This window comes from Leopardus geoffroyi, chromosome B1, assembly GCF_018350155.1.
Source record: "Leopardus geoffroyi isolate Oge1 chromosome B1, O.geoffroyi_Oge1_pat1.0, whole genome shotgun sequence".
Taxonomy (NCBI): domain Eukaryota; kingdom Metazoa; phylum Chordata; class Mammalia; order Carnivora; family Felidae; genus Leopardus; species Leopardus geoffroyi.
In genome coordinates, this window is record NC_059327.1 from 193652285 (window position 1) to 193675683 (window position 23399).

At 45.1% G+C, this 23399-nt stretch overlaps 1 protein-coding gene and 1 non-coding gene across 15 annotated transcripts in view; both read left to right on the forward strand.

Moving 5' to 3' along the window:
• PROM1 (prominin 1) overlaps positions 1–23399 on the forward strand; it is a 111059-nt gene that overhangs the window by 78129 nt on the left and 9531 nt on the right. For 10 of the 14 annotated variants that reach the window (XR_006711557.1, XR_006711556.1, XM_045474474.1 and 7 more), the window contains 12 exons: positions 1216–1279; positions 2328–2336; positions 4156–4315; positions 6803–6955; positions 12417–12540; positions 14335–14438; positions 16042–16126; positions 18693–18839; positions 19520–19591; positions 20669–20761; positions 21394–21411; positions 22682–22735. Coding sequence is in view for 12 of the 14 variants with exons in the window: in XM_045474474.1 (XP_045330430.1) it covers positions 1216–1279; positions 2328–2336; positions 4156–4315; positions 6803–6955; positions 12417–12540; positions 14335–14438; positions 16042–16126; positions 18693–18839; positions 19520–19591; positions 20669–20761; positions 21394–21411; positions 22682–22735 (1083 nt within the window). In the remaining 2 variants the exon portion in view is untranslated. The remainder of the gene's footprint in view (positions 1–1215; positions 1280–2327; positions 2337–4155; positions 4316–6802; positions 6956–12416; positions 12541–14334; positions 14439–16041; positions 16127–18692; positions 18840–19519; positions 19592–20668; positions 20762–21393; positions 21412–22681; positions 22736–23399) is intronic. The other 4 variants (XM_045474475.1, XM_045474479.1, XM_045474472.1 and 1 more) reach the window with 3 other exon arrangements.
• LOC123596565 lies at positions 4480–4583 on the forward strand. The gene has a single exon (XR_006711740.1). It is a non-coding gene; the product is annotated as a U6 spliceosomal RNA (small nuclear RNA).

The following is a 23399-nucleotide window of genomic DNA, read 5'->3' on the forward strand; positions in this document are numbered from 1 at the left end:
TACACCAGCAGACAGTAAAGAAACACAAATTAAACCTCTTCCAGAGGCAAAGCTGTATATTTAGTTGAGCTGCTTGGAGGGAAGTAATGACCTCTTCCTGTCACAGATTTAGCCCCAAAATGACAGAGCTTGGCATTGCTGTGCTTGTTTTCACTGGAGCCTCACTATAATTCATATTCTCTATAAGCTGTGTTTTGGGGTATTATTGTTTTCTGTAAGACGAGATCTCTAGTTTTGCTTTGTGATTGCATTGGAAATTACGATTCCAGTTCTGGAAATTCACGTTATATCTGCACATGGTACGCTGTACAGATCAGGTGTTTCTTAACCTCAGCACTATTAACACTTGGGGCTGGATAATTCTGTGTTATGGGGCTGTCCTGTGCGTGGTAGGGGACCCTCCTCACACAGTGCCACAGCTGTGATAACCAGAATGTCTCCAGACATTGCCATATGTCCCCTGGAGGACAAAATTTCCCCCCATTGAGAAACGCTGATATAGATAAGTTAAAAGCTTAAAAGTAAAAAACTTTTGGGGCACCGGGCTGGCTCAGTCAGCTGGGCGTCCAACTTTAGCTCAGGTCATGATCTCACATGTGAGTTCGAGCCCCACATCGGTCTCTATGCTGACAGCTTAGAGCCTGGAGCCTGCTTCAGATTCTGTGTCTCCCTCTCTCTCTGCCCCTCCCCTGCCCATGCTCTGTCTCTGTCTTTCTCTCTCTCTCAAAAATAAATAAACATTAAAATTTTTTTTAAATTTTTTTTAATGTTTTTATTTATTTTTGAGATATAGAGAGACAGCATGAGCAGGGGAGGGGCAGAGAGAGAGAGGGAGACACAGAATCTGAAGCAGACTCCAGGCTCTGAGCTGTCAGCACAGAGCCCCACACGGGGCTTGAACTCACGGACTGTGAGATCATGACCTGAGCTGAAGTCAGACGCTCAACCGACTGAGCCATCTAGGCGCCCCTAAACAAATTTTTTTAAGTAACAAACTTTTCATGGGAACTTCAGTGGATACAATTTAAAGAAAATCTTCTTTAAAAGGGAACTTTTTTGTAGTCTTTTAATGACCATATAGTGATCATTTCCTCCTTAAGATGACTATTTCATTTTTAGTTTTCTTCTCTACTTCAAACTAAGCTAGAAAATGGGTACTCGTTAACTGCCCTCCCATTCACTATGTCCATCAATCTACTTTGAATTATTTTCTAGGGCTATAAATCCTTTAATGATATTCCTGAGATGGTGAAAAATCAAACCACAGACATCATATCAGGTGAGTCAGAGTTTGAAGTCCTTTTTTTTTTTTTTCTCTCTGTTAAGAAACGGATGATCAGGGCAAAAAAAATGTATTGTTAAGAACTGTATTATTTTTCTCTCTTAAAAAAGTCCTCTCACTGATCTTGAAAAGTAAATGAGAATCAGAGCTTTTTAATTGTGCCACTTTCACACCACAATTTTGATCTTAAGAAATAATAACCCTATTGAACGCTGATTAACATGGTCCTGCTGGCCAGAGGCTGCAAGGTTGAGGACCACACTGTAATGATGAGCCCTCATCGTGAACTGTCAGCGCTAAAGACAGCTATTGTTTGGAAAGTCACATTTTGACTGGTTTCACTAGGGAAAAACTGTAGAGTATTATATGTTCTAAAAGAACATAAAATCAATTTTTTTTCCAGAATTACTATGTTTAAGGATTGATTTTGTCTTTTTAGGAAGATGTACATCTGCCTTCTGATGCTGCTATAAATGTGTTTTAGGCTCGTAAGGTTGTTTACGATTTTGGAAAGACAACTGATATTGAGAGAATTCTGCTAGCCTTAAATGATTGAAGTATGTTGTATTCAGGTCATGGTATTTGGGGTGAAGGTACAGAGAAACAGTGCAGTATAAGTAGTTTTGGGGGCAGTAATGGCAATAAATGTGGGTTCTTTGCTTAAAGAAGAAATCTCTGAAGCTACGTAAGATCTTCTTTTAAATCATCTTCTCTGTGCTTCTTTTTATCTGTTGACCAAGTGATTTTAAGATGTTGTGCTAGAAGTACTTGATTTTCCCCCCAATAGTGTTCTTTCAACCCATTAAGACTTTGGGTAAAAAGTACTTTATCCTATTACATAATGCTTTAGATGTTTTGTGGGTTCCTTTTTGTTTAATCTAAGATTCGACTTGAAAATACTGATACTAAAGACAAAGTTCACGCTTTCCTGTGCTAGCGTCTGAAGGCTAACACATGCTGTACATCTAATAGCCACCTGCTTACTAATTTCTGTGTTTACTTTTTCTGTTCCCCCTTTCTGGACCTCTTCTGCCAATACATGCAGCCCTCCCTTGTAAGTCTGGCAAAGCGAGGTGTGCAGTATGTGTGAGCGAGGCCCATCACACATGGTGTCATTGCCCTAACACAAGCCAGAGTTTTCCCGGGTCTGGGAGAATATCACTCCATCAGCCTGAATATTAATTGCTTAGATTCATACCCTTCCAAAACGAATAAAAACCCTTAGCTCCCACGTTTTGATCATCCGGTCCCACCCTGCACACCTATTTTGAGTGCCTACTGTGTGCCAGGCTCTGCTGGGCTCTGGGAATGGGAGACCAATAAAGCGTGAGCCCCGCCTACCGCTCAGCAGGGCATGTATACAGATGCCAGTTATCACACTCTGGTAACATGACGGGATACGTGCAAGAGATCCAAGGTGGGAGAGGGTAGCAGAAGGCTTCCTGGAGGAAGCAACATCAAAACTGAGGTCCGAGGGAAGCATTCAGTGAGAGAGGACGCCAGCCACATACCGAGTCACCCAAGCTGGCAAAGCCAGGGAGCCATGTTGTGTGGGAGGGCAGGACAGCCTGAGAAGCAGAAGGAACCCCATTCTGAGTTTCGGGAAGTGTTCAGAGGAGGAATCTGCAGACCACATCTCTACAAACTCCCAGAAATCCCAGAGTTAAGTACGAGACCCACCGAGTCACCTTGTTGAGGATCTTGAGGCCTTTGGGTGCACAATCCATTTGGAGGAGAACCGAGCCACTGTGGATAACGGCCTCCTCCTAGTAGCTCTGTCTCAACGTATCTGTGTGAACAGCACACTTTGAAAAAGATTCCCACCCTTTTATGTAACTCCATCATGGGTCATGCTACCCGGTACCCAAAGTTCACCAGGAGCCCTGGGCTCACACCGTGAGAACAGCTAACCTTGCCTTTGCTGCTGCAAAGAAGTTTATCTCCTTTCCAGGACCGGTGGATATTTAACTGATTAGCATGTTCTTAGTACATCCGTGTCGAAAATCACACGTTGAGATAACACTAGCTTCAGACCTGGGTGAGCATTAAATGAAGTGACACCCGTGTCCTGAGTATCTTTGATCCCAGGACCTGTCACAAGGGACAAACACTTTTCAAAAATTGGAACTTACCTTCTCTCAGAAAGGTTAGGGTAGATATTAATAGAAACTCTTTGACCACTGGGAATAAATTGCTCTCTGCATATGAGATACACAGATGTACTTTAACAAGTCTCAATTTGTATGAGTCAAATAAAATTTTAAGAAAAAAATCCCCTGGGGTCACTTTTTCAAAAAATTGGTCCTGGCGAATTACTGCATTCCTGAATGCTATTTCTTATTAAATTATTTTTTCCAAAATCACTGAACAGAAGTTTTGGAGTTAGACGAACCCAAGGTTAAATTTCATTTCTAGTGCTTTCTGGAAAAAAAAAAAAAGACCTATGGGCAAGTAATTTAACCTCTATGGGCCTCAGGGTCACTGTTGGTAAAATGGGAATAAGAATATCTATTTCAGTGGAATAAATTAGTTAACATTTATATAAAAGTGCGTGGCCCATGGTAGGCACGCCATAAGTTTTAATCATCAGATTCATTTTATTTTTTAGTGAAGTAAGTAACAGAAGAAAACTCTGGCTTGAATTCAGCACCATATCATTAAAGTCAGCGCTCATAGCTTGCTGTTTTGTTGAGTAATTGCTTTCTGATGGTCTTGGCTACATTCGTGCTTGTTGTAGAACCTTTTCATGTTTTAACCACATACATAACATGGGGAAAACTAAAAGTGGTTGAAGCTTTTCATTTTGGCTCCAAAACAAAGTGTCTGTTTCCCCTGGGTTTGAAAATGCGTAACCTGGGTATCTTTGTTTTCAGATGTCAAAAGTACCTTGAATTCCATTGGTTCAGATATTGAAAGTATAGGCGAACAGATTCCTATTCAGGATCAGCTGTCGAATTTCATGGGTTACATTAATGACACTGAAACTTACATCCACCGCAATTTACCCACGTTGGAAGAGTATGATTCGTACAGGTGAGTGCCCCCTCTTGAGCTAGCAAACTAGAGAGTGAGCCTTGCTCTAGAACAGGGTAGAAATCTGACATGATAAGCAGGATCATCTTGTGGGAGAAAATTGTACAAAGAAGCCATAACCGGATATGTGTTAATCCTAGTTTATGTTTATTTAAAAAGTTGGAGTGCTCACTCTGGCAGCACATATACTAAAATTGGAACTATACGGGGAAGATTAGCATCCCTGCACAAGGATGGCATGCAAAATCATGGAGTATTATGTATGTTTTTTTAATTGGAGACTGTAAGTTCTTGAGCCAAGTGGTCAATGCTTTGCAATTTTTATGTCATTAATGGCTTCTATAATCTTAGTTACAATTATCTAACACATGGAAAAGGATTTTAAAGCCTTAAAGTAATTAAGGAGGGCATTTGGACAATATTCTTCTTTTCGTTGGCTTATAAAATAAACACACAGAGGTTGGTTCTTACAGAAAAACATCCTTGAAATAAGGAACTTGCTGGAGACCTCAGACAAGCAGCTCTAGACCCCAGCTGTTGATTGCCCCATTAGACAATGTTAGTGATGGGGTCTGGGCCCTGGAGATGACAGTGGACATCTCAGGGAACAATAGGCTTGCAGACTTGAGTTATTCGACGACCATGTGAGATATAAGATGTGCTGTCCTCTCTGAAACACTCAGCCCCACGCCCTACCACTTTGTCCAAAGTGTCCAAACTCATGGAGATTCCAGAGAGTTCCAGTCCTGCTTGGTTATTTATTATGCAAGAACTCAAGGTAAATAATAAAATAATAATAAATAATAAAATAATAACTGCTAGCATTTCAGGAACAGTTACAATGTGCCCTTCAAGTGCTATACGTGTGACTTCTCATTTAATACTAAAAAAAAAAAAAAAAAAAAAAAAAAAAAAAAAAAAAGAAAGAAAAGAAAAGAGAAGAAAAAAACTCCAGGGTTGTGTTCTATTTGTAATCTTGTTTCATAGACAAGGAAATTGAGGCTCGGGGGAGTAGAATGACCTACAAAAGGCCAACAACAGTGTGGCAGAGGTGGGTTTTCAAGCCCCATCTGACTATACTCTTAATTATTGCCCTGTAATTAGTAAGCCATTTTCCTACGGTGTGGCTGGGACACTCCAGCAGGTATCAGGGCAAATGTAAGGCAGACACTTTCTCTGGGGCGCCCTGGTGGCTCAGTCAGTTAAGGGTCCAACTCTTGGTTTCAGCTCAGCTCATGATCTCATGGTTTCATGAGTTCAAGCCCCACGTCAACTCTGTGCTGGCAGCACGGAGCCTACTTGGGATTCTCTCTCTCTCCCTCTCTCTCTGCCCTTCCCCCACTCATGCTGTCTCTGATTCTCTCAAAAATAAATAAATGAACTTAAAAAAAAAAAGACAGACCGTTTCTCAATGAATTCACAATCTCTTAAGAGGTTAGAGTTTCACAAATGGAAAGAATGATACAACTACTATCTACACGTCCACTCCCATTGCCCTGAGACTAGAAGGTTACTTTTAAAGGAAATCTAACTAAGCAGATGAAGTATGCATTCACTGTAAAAGATTTCTGAGGCCAGGTCCCATGGCTTGTTTAATTTGGCATCCCCAGTATCTGGAACAAAATAGCACAGAAAGGGTGCAGGTGGCCGTTACAATTAGTGAGATTGCTCTTAATTTAATGAAAAGCTTCAGAGGCAGCTTTTGTCGCAGAAGTAAACGCTTTATTTTTTAGTGTTTTAATGGTTGGGCAGCATTTCTACCCTTGAACGCTCCTCGGCTGCTGGAAAAGGTTGTTGTACCTTCCGGGAATGCCAGTAAGACCTAATTGAGGCTCCATTATCCTAAAATGTCTCGCAGGACCATTACGAAATTGAGATTTGCGTTCTGCAGGCACTTGATTTAGGATGCTCATAAATTCTAAGATATGCAGCACATTCCCCGTGTAGAGTTTCTGGTGCAGCAAAGATCGCCAGGTCCCCTCCCAAGTATTCCCGCAACCACAGAGCATTTTAGAGGAAGACCCAGGAAAAGAGCTCGGTATTTCTGTATCTGTTGTCAGATCATGACCTGTCCGCCTGTTGTCATCAACGTTGCAATAAGCGCTCGCAGCAGCAGGAAACTTGACAGAACTTCCAAGTCTTAAACGGGTATTGTTATCAGTAGCTTTGGAGAATGGAGCAAGGACCCTGCTTAGGACCCCCGCAGAAATGAAGCAAGGGAAGGAAGCCACGGTCTCTCCCGACCAGTGAGCGAGCTAGATCTCTTCAAAACCAAGCTAAAAATTAAGGTTTCCTGCTGGCTGGGGTGGAGGACTAGGGGTGGGAAGGGATCTTTTCACTACAACGTCACCCTCTGAGGAATCAGCGGGCCAATCAGATATTTGATTGCCAAGTATTGCTCGATCGCTCCAGCCCCAGTCCGATAGCTTTTGCGTTATTGTGAGGCCACCTCTTTTATGTATGATAACATTGTGCTTGCTTCACCAGGTGGCTGGGTGGCCTGGTTGTCTGCTGTTTGCTGACACTCGTCATGATTTTTTATTACCTGGGCTTGCTGTGTGGCACGTGTGGCTATGACCGGAATGCCACCCCGACCAGACGAGGCTGCATCTCAAACACCGGAGGCATCTTCCTCATGGTGTGAGTGTCTGCTCTTCCTTGCCACGTGGGGGGTGGAAATGAGGGGAGAAGAGCAGACTGATGACACGAATCTGGTGACCTCTGGGCTGCACGTTATGGATTATTATCCATCCATCCATCCATCCATCCATCCATTTATTCACCAGAAACTTGCTGAGGATTGGCCTGGTGTCAGACACTCTTCTCTGTGGTCACCAGTTTCTTCAGCTTGTTTGCTTTGAAACTCTGGAAACTTGACTTAGAAAAGAGATTGTCAAGGCACCCGGGTGGCATAGTCAGTTAAGCGTCCAACTGTTGTTTCCCGCCCAAGTCATGAACTCACAGTTCAGGAGTTCAAGCCCCGCGTGCAGAGCCTACTTAGGATTTTTCTTTCTCTCTGTCCATCCCCCACTCGCACTCTCTCTTTCTTAAAATAAATAAATAAACTTTAAGGGGCGCCTGTAGGTGGCTCTGTTGGTTGAGGATAGCACATCATGCCAAGAAAGGCACATAAATCAAGGCACAAGAGTTTTACAAATAACTTTAAAACTAACAACATGGGAGTCTGCTAGATTTAGACTTCAGCTCAGGTCATGATCTCATGGTTCATGAGTTTGAGCCCTACATTAGGCTCTGTGCTGACAGCTCAGAGCCTGGAGCCTGCTTTGGATTCTGTGTCTCCCTCTCTCTCTGTCCCCCCCCCCCCCCCGCTCCCCCCGCTCACACTCTGTCTTTCTCTCTCTCTCTCAAAAATAAAGAGTAAAAAAATTTTTTTTTAAAGAATTGATGCTTTAACAAAAAAATAAAGAAATAAACTTTAAAAAAGAAAACAAATAAACATAAAAAATCTTTACTAGGGTGTGACAAGCGCAGAGGGCACCAACTGGGTGTGACCGCACTTGAAGCCAGAAACATAAACCCGGAGGCAGAGGTTAAAGCTTTGAATGCTCCCCAGAGAGGAAGCTGTGTGGGTTCCAAACTGATATTTCCTTTCCCAATAAGTACATCAAGAATCGGCAGCAGGGAGCGTGATGGGTTTGGAGAGCAAGGTAAAGATTTGGAACAAGTCCTTGGAGCCATGGAGAATCAACACCTCAGCCATGGCTGTCGTTGCTTATGTCACTAGTACCAGGCTGGAAGAAGCTGCAAGCCACTGTCATGCACTAACGTGCCTTTTCAAACATTGGGTCACCGCAATAATGAATCAGACTTACGAGCTCTGATTGTAAAGCTTTGCCCTGAAACCTTTCAGCTCCAGGATAGCACAACAAGCCAAGAAAGGCACATAAATCAAGGCACAAGAGTTTTACAAATAACTTTAAAACTAACAACACGGGAGCCTGCCAGATTTAGACAAAGTTGAACAGAACTCCGTGCACAGAAAAGCCTGTTTGCTCACGTGGCTACGCTTAAGAAATTCATGCAGCAAGGAAGAGTATATTGCCCCTCCTTTTGGTTTAAATGTATGCAGCTACAGATAGAAAATGAGTTAAATGTTCAGGATTTACTAATCCTGGGACTTGGCTGTTTTGTCAGTGTTTTGATGGTGGTTCTATAGATCACATCTTTTTAACTGCTTGATGGGAGGGCTTAAATTGTTCTGAAAATGTGCATTTTTCATAACATTCTATTTCAACATTTTTAAGGGACAAAACCAAAATATGTGCTGTCCCGTTTCAAAGAAAACGGAAACAGGGGAGTCATGAGCAATTTGATGGAGGCTAAAATTACTTCAGTTTGGATATAATTTTCACCTCTGCAGAGGAAGGAATCTCCGAAGAGACAAAGTCACGTGCAAGCATGTGGCTTGGGAACAAGGGGATTTATCACCCGATAGGAAACAAACTGGTGGCTGTGGGGTCTGTATTGTTGCCACCCATGGCTCAACATGGAAATCTTGCTTGGCAGGAGCTTCCATCTCTTGAGACATCTGGTAAACAACTCAAGAGTTGTATCTAATGATACAAGTCATTAGAAGACTGTAATTTCTTAAAAATCATTTATTTACTTGTAGAAACAAGAAAGTATATTTTGTTCAGCTGCAACCACAACACCACCTGCTCTTAAAAACAGTAACACCATCCGTTGACGTTGACGTTGAAGAGTGTGGTCTCTTCAGAAACCAAGCAAGAATCCTTATCTCCCAGGGGGATCCTACCAGAAGGTCTAGGGGGAGGAAAGACAGAGAGCCCTGGCTCTGCTCTGATCCTGTGTCTTCTGAGGGTCCAGGGAGCATTTTGGGGGCCAAAGAGGATACAGCGAGGAATGTACATCTGTCTCAGGGGCACATAGAAGGTTTCCCTGGAGGTAAGGACACCTAAACAAGGCAGCAAGAAAACAGTCTTGTACTGAAGCCCACTCTGAAACTTCTAGTTTTAGTTCTTGAAAACCATGCTCCAATTACCCAGAGCTTTGAAGAAAGACTAATACTCAGTATAGCCATGGGGTCACAAAATGGCTGCCCTTACATGACCAGTGGCCGTTCAGTGGTTACAAATATTTCAGAAAGCATTTTGTCATGCTGTAGCAGGGGCCATAAAGAGACAGTAATCTCCTTGGCCAAGTCATTCCATTTTAGGGGATCAGTTTTAAGGAAGTAGGACCCAACTATGGACAAAGTATCACAAGCAGAGAAATGTTTTTGCAGCTTTAGTTATAATAGTGAGGCATTGGAAATGACACAAACATCAGCCACCAAGGAGTGGGACATTCCTGCGGCCAGTGAAATGTAACTAGGTTGGCTACCCTGGATTGTTGACCAAAGTCCCTAAGATGTTCAACAAGGGCTCACAAGACTATCGCCTATGGTCCTCACAGCTGTGTAGATAGGGCGGGAGTCAGCACACGTTTCTGTAAAGGTCCGGATAATAGATACGTTCACTTCGGCCGGCCACATATGGTCTTTGTCGCACATTATTTTTCTTGTTCTTATTTTACTTCTTTTCCTTTTCCTTCTTTGCAACACTTTCAACACACATTGGCCATTCTTATCTGAGTGACCTTACAAAAACAGGCCTCTGGCAGTGCTGCGTTCCTTATCTAGATATAGGCATATTTAAGAAATAAAGGCTGGACATAAACTCTTTAAGATTAGCAGTGTTGTTTTGAAATGCTCTATCAAAGGTTTCCAATTTTTTTTTATAACTCTAATATACACACATACTCATGCACACGGTTCAAACCATGGTGACTAGCATATGCTTCCCACGTGTTCCCCTTCTTCACGCTCAAAAGCCTTTTAGGTCAGAGAAGTTCAGGCTGACAGAGGCCCCTCCAGTGGGCACATCTTGTTATTTATTTCAGCCAAACCAGGCAAATATTCGAAATTGTTCCTTAATGGTGTCCACTGGGCAGAATCATGCCCTTAGGAAGGGATGTCATTGTTACTAAGTACATCAGCCTAGTACACACTTCTGAGGGTCCTTCCTGTTTGCACCAGTGACGGTGCAATCATCAGTGATGATCTGGCTACTCCACCTAGACCGATTCAAGAGTTTGCTCTGTCTGTGTCTACACCAGAGTAACTGAGCACTCTAGAGAGAAGTCATGCAGTGGGCACATTGGTATCCCTACAAAATTATGATCCCCACCTCAAATGGATCCTTCACAGCCCTATAAGTTTCTTCCTTCCTTCCCTCCCTCCCTCCCTTCCTTCCTTCCTTCCTTCCTTCCTTTCCTCCCTTCCTTCCTTCTTTCTTTCCCTCCTTCCCTCCTTCCTCTGCTCAGCAATGGCTTTTTCCACACTGATACATCCATCCTCCTTATTCCTCCCTCGCTTAGCTGCTGGCTCTACCTCCTTCTTCACAAAGGAAATAAAAGCCATCATGCAACTTCCCATCACCAAAACTCCAGTGCACCTGCATTCACACGTGTGCAGGGTCGAGTGCAGAGCAATCCCTCTCTTCTGGGCCCGTCCCACATTCCTTTCCCAATCTCAATCCCTGCCCACAGCCCAAGGGTGTCATGGATGAGCCCTTCCCTCTCCTGTGTCCTCAATCTCTTCCCCTCTCCAAGACTTGCTTCTCAACGCTTAACCTTGTTCTCTTCTCTCCTCTCTTTCACCATGAAAACAGAAAACCTCTCCCAACACCACTCCTTCCCTTCACAGACGTCAAAAGTAATGATGCTTGCTGCCTGTTTCCTCACGTCTGCCTCCTGGGCAAGGCCACGCCCCTTTCCTCAGGTCAGCAGCAGCCTCTTTGCCTCCAGCCATTGGACTGGCTTCAGATCCCCTGGAGTGTGCCCTGTCTGCAGTGTTTGGGACGGCTTCCCGCCCCCTCTTCCTGCAGACACGCCTTTATTTCCCCATCAGCAGCGCTACTGGTTTCCTTCCTACTTTATGAGTCTTCCTAGCAGTCTCATCCTCTGGCTGCCCTTCTGCCACCTGCTCCTCAAATGGCGAAGTCCCCAGGCCCGGCCCTGGGCTGCTTCTCTCTCCAGTCTCAGCTCCGGGGACCAGTGGTCATTTCTAAGCAGCCGATTGCCTCGTGCAGGCCCGCAGCCCACCTACGGGTGCTCCAGACGCAGCTGACTGCCCGCAGCATCTCCACCGCCACGTCTCCCGGCAGCAGGACCAGATCCCGCCTTCTCTTCCCTTCCTCAGCACCCAGTGTCTCCTTTCCCTGCTGACAAGCCCTGGCTTCGCCCCGGGCCCCTCCTTGCCTCCTCCTCCCGTGCAGCATCCTCAGCACATCCCGTGTCTTTTCCGTCGGCTGACTTCTCACCACTGCCTCCGGCCACGTTGGGCCACCACCCCAGGATGACAGCCTCATCAGCCGTAGCCCCGTCCACGTGGGCATCTTTCCATCCCATCCTCGGGCTCTGCCTAGAGTGTTCTTCCTCAGAGAGAAACTGGGCTGTGTTCCTCCTGTGCGTCAAGGCCCTCAGCAGCCTCCCCTTACTGGACCAGCCAGACCCCCTCTCATGCACCCCGGCCTGCCTCTCGAGCTGTAGCCGTGCCGCTCACGGCCCTCCTTCCCCGAACCAGGCTGGCCCCCTTTGGACTCCCAGTGGTACCTCTCCCGCCTCAGAACCTCCCCACTCACTGTGTGCCCTGCGGAAGGCTAGGTTCACTCAAGCGACCCCGGAGGCTGTGTCTGCACCAAAGTACTGGGCTGCAGGGAGACCAGAGACCTAAGTCGAAGGACTCCCTCACTATATGCCTGGGACCGAAGAGTCAACAGTGCTTACTGCTGTCTGTCTCCACTCCTGAGCCAATTGGCTCACTTAACCTGTACAAAGCGAACACTCTAGGTCCATTTCCTACGTTGCATACATAGAATTAGTAAGTACTGGTAGGTAATATGGGAAGTGTAGTTTTTTTTTTTTTTTAAAGTAATCTCTACACTCAACGTGGGGCTCGAACTCACGATCCTGAGATCAAGGGTCACATGCTCTACCGACTGAGTGCCAGACACCCCCAAATATTGAATAATGTACCGTAGAACTCTTAATTTTATGTCTGTTTTTCCTTTTTTTCCAGTGGGGCTGGAGTCAGCTTCCTGATTTGTTGGATATTGATGACCATCGTGGTTCTCACTTTTGTCGTTGGTGCAAATGTGGAAAAACTGCTCTGTGAGCCTTACCAAAACAGGAAGTTATTCCAGGTACGTATGCTTTCAGGGTCTGTTATGGAAAGGCTTGACTAGAAACTTTGATTTCCCCATATCTTGTGGATGCAAAAAAAGATGAGCAGTTTGGTTTTCATTCAGTAAGTTAAGATCCCTTCACTTTGTCAGAGCAAAAAAAAAAAATATATATATATATGGTGGTATTTTCTTTCTTTTTTAAATGTTTTTTAATGTTTATTTATTTTTGAGAGAGAGACAGAGCATGAGTGGGGGAGGAGCAGAGAGAGAGAGACACAGAATCTGAAACAGGCTCCAGGCTCTGAGCTGTCAGCACAGAGCCCAACGTGGGGCTCGAACTCAGGAATGGCCAGATCATGACCTGAGCCGAAGTTGAGCCACCCAGGCGCCCCCATGGTGGTATTATTTGTCAAATGTCAGGTGAAATCAGCACCAGGAGTTAAGGCCTCTTCATCAATGTGGCTTGTAATAAGCTGGAGGAGAAAATTCCCAAGTTGGGGTACCCCAGGAGGTTTCTGACATTTTAAAGAGTTTCTCAAATGACAGTTGCCCACACAGATGGTTTTGAGGCCCTAAATTTGTAGTGAAAGACACCAAAAAATTCCATACCTTGTGTCCCAGTATTGCCCCTGGTAGACGTCTGACGAGGCTGTTGGGAAATGAATTCAGGCTTCACTTTCTCCCTCTGAAACCAAGTCTTGTGGACTCTAGGGACCTGTTCTCTGTTCAGCTTCACTAATTAATGAGGAAATTTTGGCCCTTGTTTGGGTCTTGTCACTCTGGCTTTTCAGTGCTTTTCTCCAGATGCTGTTTTTTAAGATATATTTCTCTTTGGGGCGCCTGGGTGGCTCAGTCGGTTTAGTGTCCGACTTCAGCTCATGGGTCATGAGTTCAAGCCCTGCATCAGGCTCTGTGCTGACAGCTCAGAGCCTGGAGCCTGCTTTGGATTCTGTATCTTCCTCTCTCTCTCTCTCTCTGCCCCTCCCCTGCTCCCGCTGTCTCTCAAAAAGAAACATTTAAAAATAATTTTTAAGATATATTTCTGTTTTCTTGTTTTATTGCATATATATTTTTTTGCCTCAAATCTGTTATGAAATCTGGTGAGTAGATACTAAGGTAACAAGTTGTCATGGTGTTCTATTTATTCAGCTGGTTGAGGAAAATTAAGTTGAGAGTGTCAATTTGTCAAATTTTGTCCATTTGGCCTCTTAATGAAAAATTATAGTGATACATCAAGCCAGACTTTATTATCCTCCATGCCGTATTAAATTACTGAAAAGAACTTCTTTAAAAATAGGGGATATTTTGACACCATTTACGTTCCTCAAGCATGTACATGATCATGCACTAATGAGCCCATCTTATTATATATAACATATTACATTACATATGTTAGCCATCTTAAATATATGATATGAAGTGAGAGATTATGAAAGTTTTAATTCATTTTATCTATAGAGAAGTAGTAGTGAAAAGGTGGGCCAGCTGCTTTATGGCTTTCTGTTAGCTATTCTGAATCAAGTTGTCTATTCTTTGACAATTTCTTATGAGTTTATCTTACTAAGAGAAGTGCTCTCCAAAAAAAAAAAAAAAAAAGCAATTTGAGTCATTCTTATTGATGTTACCCAGTGGTCAGTCAGCTTTTTCCAATCATAGTCTTATTTTCTGGTTTTAAGTTGGAAATCAATGAGGAAAACCATGATCTGAAAAATCCCTGAAATATGTTTAACAGAATATTTTATTATATGCATGTATATTAGTGTAAAAGTATCTTTTTTAAAAAACTAAGAGTCTTTTTTTAACTTGTTCTAGGTTTTGGACACGCCGTATTTACTAAATGAGAATTGGAAACACTATCTCTCTGGCATGGTATTTAACAAACCGGATATTAATCTCACTTTTGAACAAGTTTACAGGTATACATAATTGCATGATGCTTTTTTTGCTACCGAAATGTTGTTGTTCCAGAATGAGAATTTTACTTTCAAAGTGTCTTTGATAAGACTAGATAAGACTTTCCAGTTTCAGAATTAAGCTGTTCTCTAGTCTTGGCAAAGAGAGTAGAAATAAGACCAGAAAGAGAATCCTTCCCCCGAAAACCTGCTAGACTTCGGTGTGGTGATGTCTCAAAGTCCCTTTGTCCAGTAGGCACTAGACCTCACTGTTTAAGGTGACCCTAAGATGCATTAATGAGACCCTCTGAAAACTCCTGTACAGAAATCACCCTGCCCCAAGTGAATACCATGTATAACAAGAACTCAGCAATGGGTCCAAATCTCAGACACGCTGATCGTGAAGCAGCTGAAGGGCCAGGCTCTGCGGTCAGGCTGCCTGGGCTCCAGTCTTGACTCTGCCACCAGGGAGCAGGCCTTGGTGATCTTGGGCAGTTTCACGTCCTCTCTGTTCAATAGGGTTCAAAGGCTCCCCAGCTCCTCTAGCAGAGATAGCAAATGAGTAGCTCATGTGCCCACCCATTGCACCTGACCCTCGTGGTAGACATCGGTAGTCAGCTGTGGTCTTGTCCATAGCCCGGAGAGTCTCAGAATCCTTCTCCGCAACATGCAGGCGGACATTATCAAGCGATTGGAGATTCTATGCACCATCGAACCATCCCTGGGCTGAAAGGACAAAGCCAAGCTTCTTGGCCTGGCCTGCCAGCTCTTTGTGACTCTGGCTCCTGCAGAGTCTTACCTCTGCTGGTTCGTGTATTAAGCTTTCTGTTCCAACAACACCAGCCTACTCAGGGTTCCCTGGAGAGGAGTATCACATCTCCCAGGGATGTGGGAAAGTTGCGTCTCCCAGGCATCCCTCGGCTAGAGGGCTCTGGCTGCTGAACATGGAAGAGGCACTCCCAGGTAGTGGCTGTGTCAGCAACAGGGATATGCATCGGATAAAGCCGCCCTTCTTAGTTCAGTCGAGGAGGCATTTTGCACATGTTAGAGAAGCACAGAGAGGTGAGGTCAAGCTAGGTGTCCTGACCATCTGGGTATTTGTGGCCCCCTTCCCTGTCTCCATCCTGCCATTAGAATATACATCCAACCATATGTTAGGAGAGTGAAGCTCAACCGTGAAAATATGGAGGCAGATGGTCTGGCAGGGGTTTGATTGAAACTTATCCTAAACCCCATGATATGCTTTGTAACACACCTCTTTCTAGCAGGTGTTGCTCTTTGCTGTTTGTTTTTTATGAGAACCGATGTCTTCCCAATCTGTGAACTTGTTATCACTCATGGCTTTTTCCAAAGGCACAAAGGAGACAGACAGAAGGCTGATTTACCGGTTTTATTGTATCGGTTCCAAAGATGGGACATTTAGCGAAATAGGGAACGAAGTCAGGAATGGGAGGCTCCGGGGGGGGTCCACTGGTGACCTCCTCCCACGTCGGCGCTTAGAAGCTGCTTCTCTGCTCACAGATTGAAATCAAAGATAAACCGTGAACCTTTCTCTCCATCCTTAGCAGTGGACAGAGGCAGCCACAGCTGCCTTTCTAGATCATGATTTCTCTGTTTATTCCCACAGTGATTGCAAAGAAAATAAAGGCATTTATGCCACACTTAAGCTAGAGAATAGCTATAATATCAGCGAACATCTCAATATTCAAGAGGTAAGGACTTGGAACCAATCATGAAATTGACATATTTCTTTAGTAAATCCAGTTATCTTTCAGTTTTTTCAGAAATACTTTTTTAAAGTTTTTTTCTTAATGTTTGTTTTTGAAAGAAGGAGAGAGACAAAGACAGAGCATGAGTGGGGGAGGGGCAGAGAGAAGGGGAGACACAGAATCCGAAGCAAGCTCCAGGCTCTGAGCTGTCAGCACAGAGCCTGACGCACGGGGCTCACACCCACGGACCCTGAGATCATGACCTGAGCTGAAGTCGAATGCTCAACTTACTGAGCCACCTGCAAGCCCCTTTCATTTTTTTTTTATGGAGATAAAATTCATATAAGATAAAATTCACCATTTTCTTTTTTTTTTAATGTTTATCTATTTTGAGAGAGAGAGATACAGTGCAAATGGGAGGTGGGGGCAGAGGGAGAGGAGAGAGAGAATTCCAAGCAGGCTCCACACTGTCAGCGCAGAGCCTGATGTGGGGCTCGAGCCCACGAACCATGAGATCATGACCTGAGCCAAACCCAAGAGTCCGACACTTAACCAACTGAGCCACCCAGGTTCCCCAAAATTCACTATTTGAAAGTGACATTTAGTACACTCACAAGGTCGTGCAAACCTCACATCTGTCAAATTCCAAAACATTTTCGTCACCCCCAACCAGTTGTCTTTATGGACGTATGAGTTTCTCTAGTAGACCGACCGCAAAATGCTCAAGAGGGGTCTTGCTGTGGACACTACATAAGAAGATTTTATATTGCTGTGTGTCGCTGGGACAAACCCAGGGGACATTGGCGTTCCAACACTGGCCAGCCTCTTCTGCCGGGTCCCTGAAGAGGGAACGAGGCACCGAGAACTCTGGTCCACACATTCGTGGCCCCTCGTGACTCATGGCTGTGGCCCCCGGACTCCATGTGGACTCTGCTGAGGTCTGCTGGCCCTCAGCAAGACAGCATGGCCACAATAATGGAAGCAGACAGAGTGGAATGATTTCCTCTTCTCCTTTGCCCAAGCCCACGCTCTAGTCTTGAGCCTTAAGACTCTGAGGAGAGGCCACTCCACAGCACACTTGACAGAAGAAAGAGCGAGAGAGTTTCAGCTGCCCAGGCCTAGGGTGCCTTCAGCCTGCACTGTCCACCTCCCCACATCTGGAGGCCTTCTGGCCTTCCTGTAGGAAAGAACTTAAGGAGACTTCTTTCTTCTGGGCTTCCAAATGGAAGCAGATACCAAGAGATACCGAGGAAAGAGGTGATTCCCCAAACGCCACAGTTTGCCACTGAGGCATCACAGAAGGCTTCCAGAAGCACCATGAAACCATGATGGCCTGGCAGTTTTCAGATAAGAAGAGGTTTATTAAAAGCTGAATACAGGGGCACCTGGGTGGCTCAGTGGTTGAGCATCTGGCTCTTGATATCGGCTCAGGTCATGATCCCAGGGTCATGGGATGGAGCCCGGAGTCAGGTTCCATGCTAAGCATGATGTCTGCTTAAGATATTCTCTCTCTCTCGGGGCGCCTGGGTGGCTCAGTCAGCTGAGCATCTGACTTCGGCTCAGGTCATGATCTCACAGCTCGTGAATTCGAGCCCTGCGTCAGTCTCTGTGCTGACAGCTCAGAGCCTGGATCCTGCTTCGGATTCTGTCTCCCTCTCTCTGCCCCTACCCTGCTCGCACTCTGTCTTTCTCTCTCTCTCTCTCTCTCTCTCTCTCTCTCAAAATAAACATTAAAAAAAAATTTTTTTAAGATATTCTCTCTCTTTCTCTCTCTCCCTCTCCCTGTCTTTGCCCCTCTCCCTCACTTGTGCTCTCTCTATATATAATAAAAAGAAAAAAAAGCTGGATACAAAATTTTGTATTGCATTGTATTTTCTATTGTATTGATTATCCTTCTTAAATATTCCTTGCATGTATACATAAATAAAATATCTAGCCCTAACTAGATACCCTCTACTCATGTGACATCATGCCACGTTTCATTTTCTCTGTGGACCAGAGACAGAGCACTAGGGACACTCAGGCACTACACGCTGCCTAAAACTACTGACTGCCGCTTAGGACAACCCCAAGTCATCAACCATGTCCCCATGATCTCAAGTGTCCCCCACCACCCAAGTCCAGTGTGTGGTGCCTCCTTCCCCTGGGATGCAGCCTGCCTGGCCCCTTTCAGCATCTGTATTTGCCAAGACTCATTCAGAAGCCACCTCCTCTCTGGTGTCCTCTCCAGTCCCCTACCTTTGAAGACTGTCTCCTGCGCCTGGTGTCCTGATGCAGTTCATGTGGCTTTATTATGACACTGCCTCTTCCTTTGAGGACTGAGAGTGGAGATGGAATATTATTTTGCTTTGCCTCCGACCTCCTCACATAGTGCGTGGTGTGGGGCATAAGGAAGGAGCCGGGAAGTGGGGAAGGGGTGGAAGGGAAGAGAAGGTTACCGGGAAGAAATGTCAGTCAGGGGCATGTCTGTGTATTTTGTCCCTTGTCATTTTACTGCTCTTTTAAAGCTCTAAGTATGTGACTATCTTGAAGAATGGACTTATTTATAACTTTTCTTTTTATCATGCAGCATGCTGGAAACATAAGCAATGACTTTCAAAATATGAAAGTAAATATTGACAATATCGTTCTGCTGGATGAAGCAGGAAGAAAAAACCTTATGGATTTCAGCTTTTCAGGAATAGACGCCATAAATTATAACATCTACTTGGCTGAGGTGAGACCATGAGTTCATGCTTGATCTTTTGGGGAAAATAACAGCAGATGGGTTGGTTTTGTTTTGTTTTTCTGTTTTTCTTTTGTTTGTTTGTTTGTTTGTTTTTAATTTGGACGTTTTTTTTTTAAGCTGAGATGAAATTTATATAACACAAATGAACTCTTTTAAAGTGAATAATTCATTAGTATGTAGTATAATCACAGTGCTACACAACTACCATTTCTATCCAGCTCCAAAACATCTCCCTCACTCCAAAAGAAAGCCCCATTCCCATTACACAATTGTGCCCCATTCCACACACCCCCACCCCCCAGCCCTGGTAACCACCCATCTATTTACCTGTTCTGAATATTTCATTTGAATGGAATCTGAATGGAATCCTAAGGCATGTGACCTTTTGTGTCGGATGGCCTTAAAAGGCCCCCTTTCAGGTAGCCTAAAGTTTTTGAGATCCATCCCCATTATAGCACGGATCAGCACTGGATTTCTTCTTATGGCTGGATGTGGTTGGTTAAAAATAATCCGGTTTTATATGTATAAATAAGAATGTAGCCGGAGTTGCCTGTGTAAGTTTCCAGCCTTTATGGCCGTGGACCATGGTTCACTGTGTTGTCTATCGGATTCCGTTAAGGCTTAAAAATCCCACGTTGATGACGCAGTTCTTTTCCCCTCTTTTGCAGCTGAGTAAAGCCCCCACCAAAGCGAACCTTTTATCCTTTGCAGATGATCTAGAAGTAAAAGCCAACCATCTGGTGAGTTCGAACAGTCCCGTTTTAAATGCTGTGATCACTACAGGTGTCAAATGTCAGTACTAGTCTTCGCTCCCATACACCACAAGTAAGCTTTGGTTAAAGATGTGTCTCGTGTGCACGTCAGGACTTCCCACCAGCAGCCATTGCCGTGGCGCCCGGAAGTCGGTGAGCACGTGGACGTTTCCAGGGTGGCGTCAGGGTGCCCGCGCCTGCTCCCGGCCTCTGCTGGTGGCGCGGGTGCCCTCACTGTTTAGCACCAGCTCTGTTTTCACCCCATCAACCCCTCTGCCACCAAACACATGTGCAAGTGCACGCATGCGTGCCATTTTTCTTGCAGTGTAGGGAATGGAAACTGAGGGCACGGGAGGGGGATTTCCATTTGGTGCTTTGCATCGCCAGTGACTGGTGGATAACGGAAGGCAAAGACGCCACCCAAGCCCCGTAAGCTTCCCTTCCTCACTTCCCCTGCTGGCCGGTGACTAAATGGCTATCATGAACGGAGCAGCAGAGCATGGCCATGAGGAACCTGGGCTCAGGAGGAAGACTGGGATTTAAATCCTGGCCCAGCCACTTCCTAATTATGGGAACTTGGACAAGATGTTTCGCTCCTCCGTGCCTTAGTTTCCTCATCTGTAAAACGGAAGCAATAAAGTTGCTCATTAATGTATTAATGAGCCCATTAATATGTCACGCGATAGTATATTAAACACTTTTTAAGTGTGGGTCAAATGAAAAATTTCTCAGTTGAGCCTTGCTGCTCTCATCTGCGAGACGGGGCTATCGCTGCTGTGAAATGGCTTTCTAGTGGCTGTATTTTGCGGAGGTGAGAAAGAGAGCACAGCCTCAGGCACTCAGGACAGGTTGATGGGTTTGGTGGCCACTGAGAGTTCACAGTCCTGTGACTTGAAATAGGGTGTCCTGGCACTGCCCCACATCCGGTGGGCCCCATGCCCACAGCATACAAGGAGGGCTGCACGCTGCTCACAGCTACCTTGCCCCGAGCCCCTGTGGTTAGAGAGAGCGCTCCAAAGTCTGGAAAGGTGGTGTTGACCTTTGTTTCTTTTCTTCTCTTTGCAGCCCCATGGAAGTCTGAAACAGTCCCTGAAAAACAATGCACAGACAATTAGGACGATTCACCGTAGCGAAGTCATCCCTTTGGAACAGTCAATGGTAACACTCGACAACCTCCGGTATTTCCCCGTGACCCGAGCAAATCCCATGTCACTAGTTGGCTTTCATGTAGCCTAAGGAAGCATCTGCACCTCACGCGGGGGTCAAATCCAGTTGGCCTCAGGCTAAGGAATTAAAAATTAATGATAGTTGGTGCGGCTGGGTGGCTCGGTCGGTTGAAGGTCCGACTCAGTTTCAGCTCAGGTCAGGATCTCGTGGTTCGTGGGTTCAAGCCCGGCATCAGGCTCTGCGCTGGCAGCACGGAGCCTGCTTGGGATTCTCTCTCTTCTCTGTCTGCCCTTCTTCCCACTTCCTCTCTCTCTCTCTCTCTCTCTCAAAATAAATAAATAAATAACTTTTAAAAATCAATAAATCAATAGATGATAGTAGCTGGGCTTTAAACAAGACAGATTTTCAATGTTACCACCCACTCCTTTTGTGCTTTATCTCCTTGCCTTTTCCACTTGGGTGTGACCAGGTAGGTCAACCTCGTGCTTGCCCCACACACTATGCTCTGGTTCCCTGCGGCTCGATAGGCCCCCGAAGCCAGGCACCTGGCTAGGGTGATGATGTCTGTGTTCTGAACTCACTCGCACTTACTTTCAAATTCTTTTTCTCCACACCCTGCCAAGAAATATGGGAAGGCAAGGGTAAGTCCTTTTCCCCCTGCCTCATTTAGCTCCGTTCACTGATCCGATGGGCCGCCTTCCCTGTCTCCTCTCTCATAGCCTCTATTGTGACTTCCCCTTTCTTTTGCTTCTGGCTGCCTTCTGGCTTCTTTCCCAAATGCCGGAAAGGCAGTTTGTAGCAGAGAGAGAACACAGGCTCTGCACTCAGGCAGAACTGATTTCAGACCCTGCTTCTACCTCCCCAAAGTCTTAGAATTTTCCATTTTCTCATCTGAAAATGGGGGGAACGGTTCCTGCCCTCCTGTTAACCTGCTTCCTGGAGACGAAAGCCCTGATGTCCTAGAGAGACTCTGTAAACAGGAGGGATTATTGTGACGCTGCTGTGGGAGACCTGTTACAGAGTCGGCTTGCTCAGGTTTGGAGAAGCACACGAGTCCACTTGACTTCAGCTTTGGAATCTCCTAGAACTAGTTTTTACCACTTCAATCTCTCTCTCTCTCTCTTCTTTCCCGACTTTCTAACTCATTGGAGCATTCAGAAGGAAAACTGAATTTTCTTAATATGTGTGCTGCACTCATCATAATTCTCTGCTCTGTTTGTTTATGCCTAGTACAAGTTTGTTAACATTTTAAGCTGGTTTTTCCATGCTCCTTAACGGCTTTCCTTCAAGTAGACACAAGCCTCCTGGGCCTTTGCAGAGCTGAGGCAATCTGTCTACAAATAGGCAAATTGCTGTGTACAGGTGACCGATGATGTAAACCTAGGGTTAGCAAACTATGGCCCCAAAACTGTAATCCAGCCCGTTGCTTGCTTTTGTAAAAAAAGTTTTATTGGAACGCAGCCATGCCCTCTTATTTACGGATGACTGCAGCCGTTTTCCGCTAAAAGAGCAAAATTGAGTCTTTGGACACGGCGTGGCCCACAAAACCTAAAATATTTACTATCTGGCCTTTGTTTTACCAATTCCTGACCTAAACCATTCAGACAGAGCTACTCTGGGAAGCCAGGGTAGACTTTTGTAATTACCGCCTGCCACTTCGAGCCAACCCTACTCCGAGTGGTCTCTTGGACACCTCGTGTGGGATGTGCTGCCCTTCAAAGTTCTAGAATACAGATCCTGCTATTCTTCTTCCGCTTTTCTTACACCAGAGGTTTGTGTGGCTCACATGGTTACTTGCATGTATATTGCACAGTAAAGTCGTATTTGATGGCTGGCTGCGGGGGGAGGGGGAGAGGGAGACACAATGTTCGTGTAATAATTTGGAAAATATTATGTATGCTTGTTCACCAGAGCTCTGTATACCAAAGCATCAAGGAACTTCAACAAAAAAGCAGCGGATTGGGGGTAAGGACTTACTTTCCTTTTCTGCCACGGGGTCTTATTATAAAAGCACACACAGCCTTTCAGAGATAATGGTTTTACAAGTATTTAAGTTAAAAAAAAGAAAATCCTTTGGGGCACCTGGCTAGGTCAGCCAGTAGAACTCATGACGCTTGATCTCTGGGTCATGAGTTCAAGCCCCACATTTGTGAGTGGACTTTATTTCCAAAAAAAGTGGGCGGGGGGCACCCAGATAACTCAGTCGGTTAAGCATCTGACTTTGGCTCAGGTCATGATCTCACAGTTCGTGGGTTCAAGCACCGCATTGGGTTCTGTGCTGACGGCTCAGAGCCTGGAACTTGATTGCTTCAGATTCTGTCTCTCTCTCTCTCTCAAAAATAAATGAAGATTAGAAAAAAAATTTTTTTTTTAATTTTTTTTTCAATGTTTATTTATTTTTGGGACAGAGAGAGACAGAGCATGAACGGGGGAGGGGCAGAGAGAGAGGGAGACACAGAATCGGAAACAGGCTCCAGGCTCTGAGCCATCAGCCCAGAGCCCGACGCGGGGCTCGAACTCACGGACCGCGAGATCGTGACCTGGCTGAAGTCGGACGCTTAACCGACTGCGCCACCCAGGCGCCCCTAGAAAAAAAAATTTTTAAAAAGCTTGGTTATCCACCCATTTT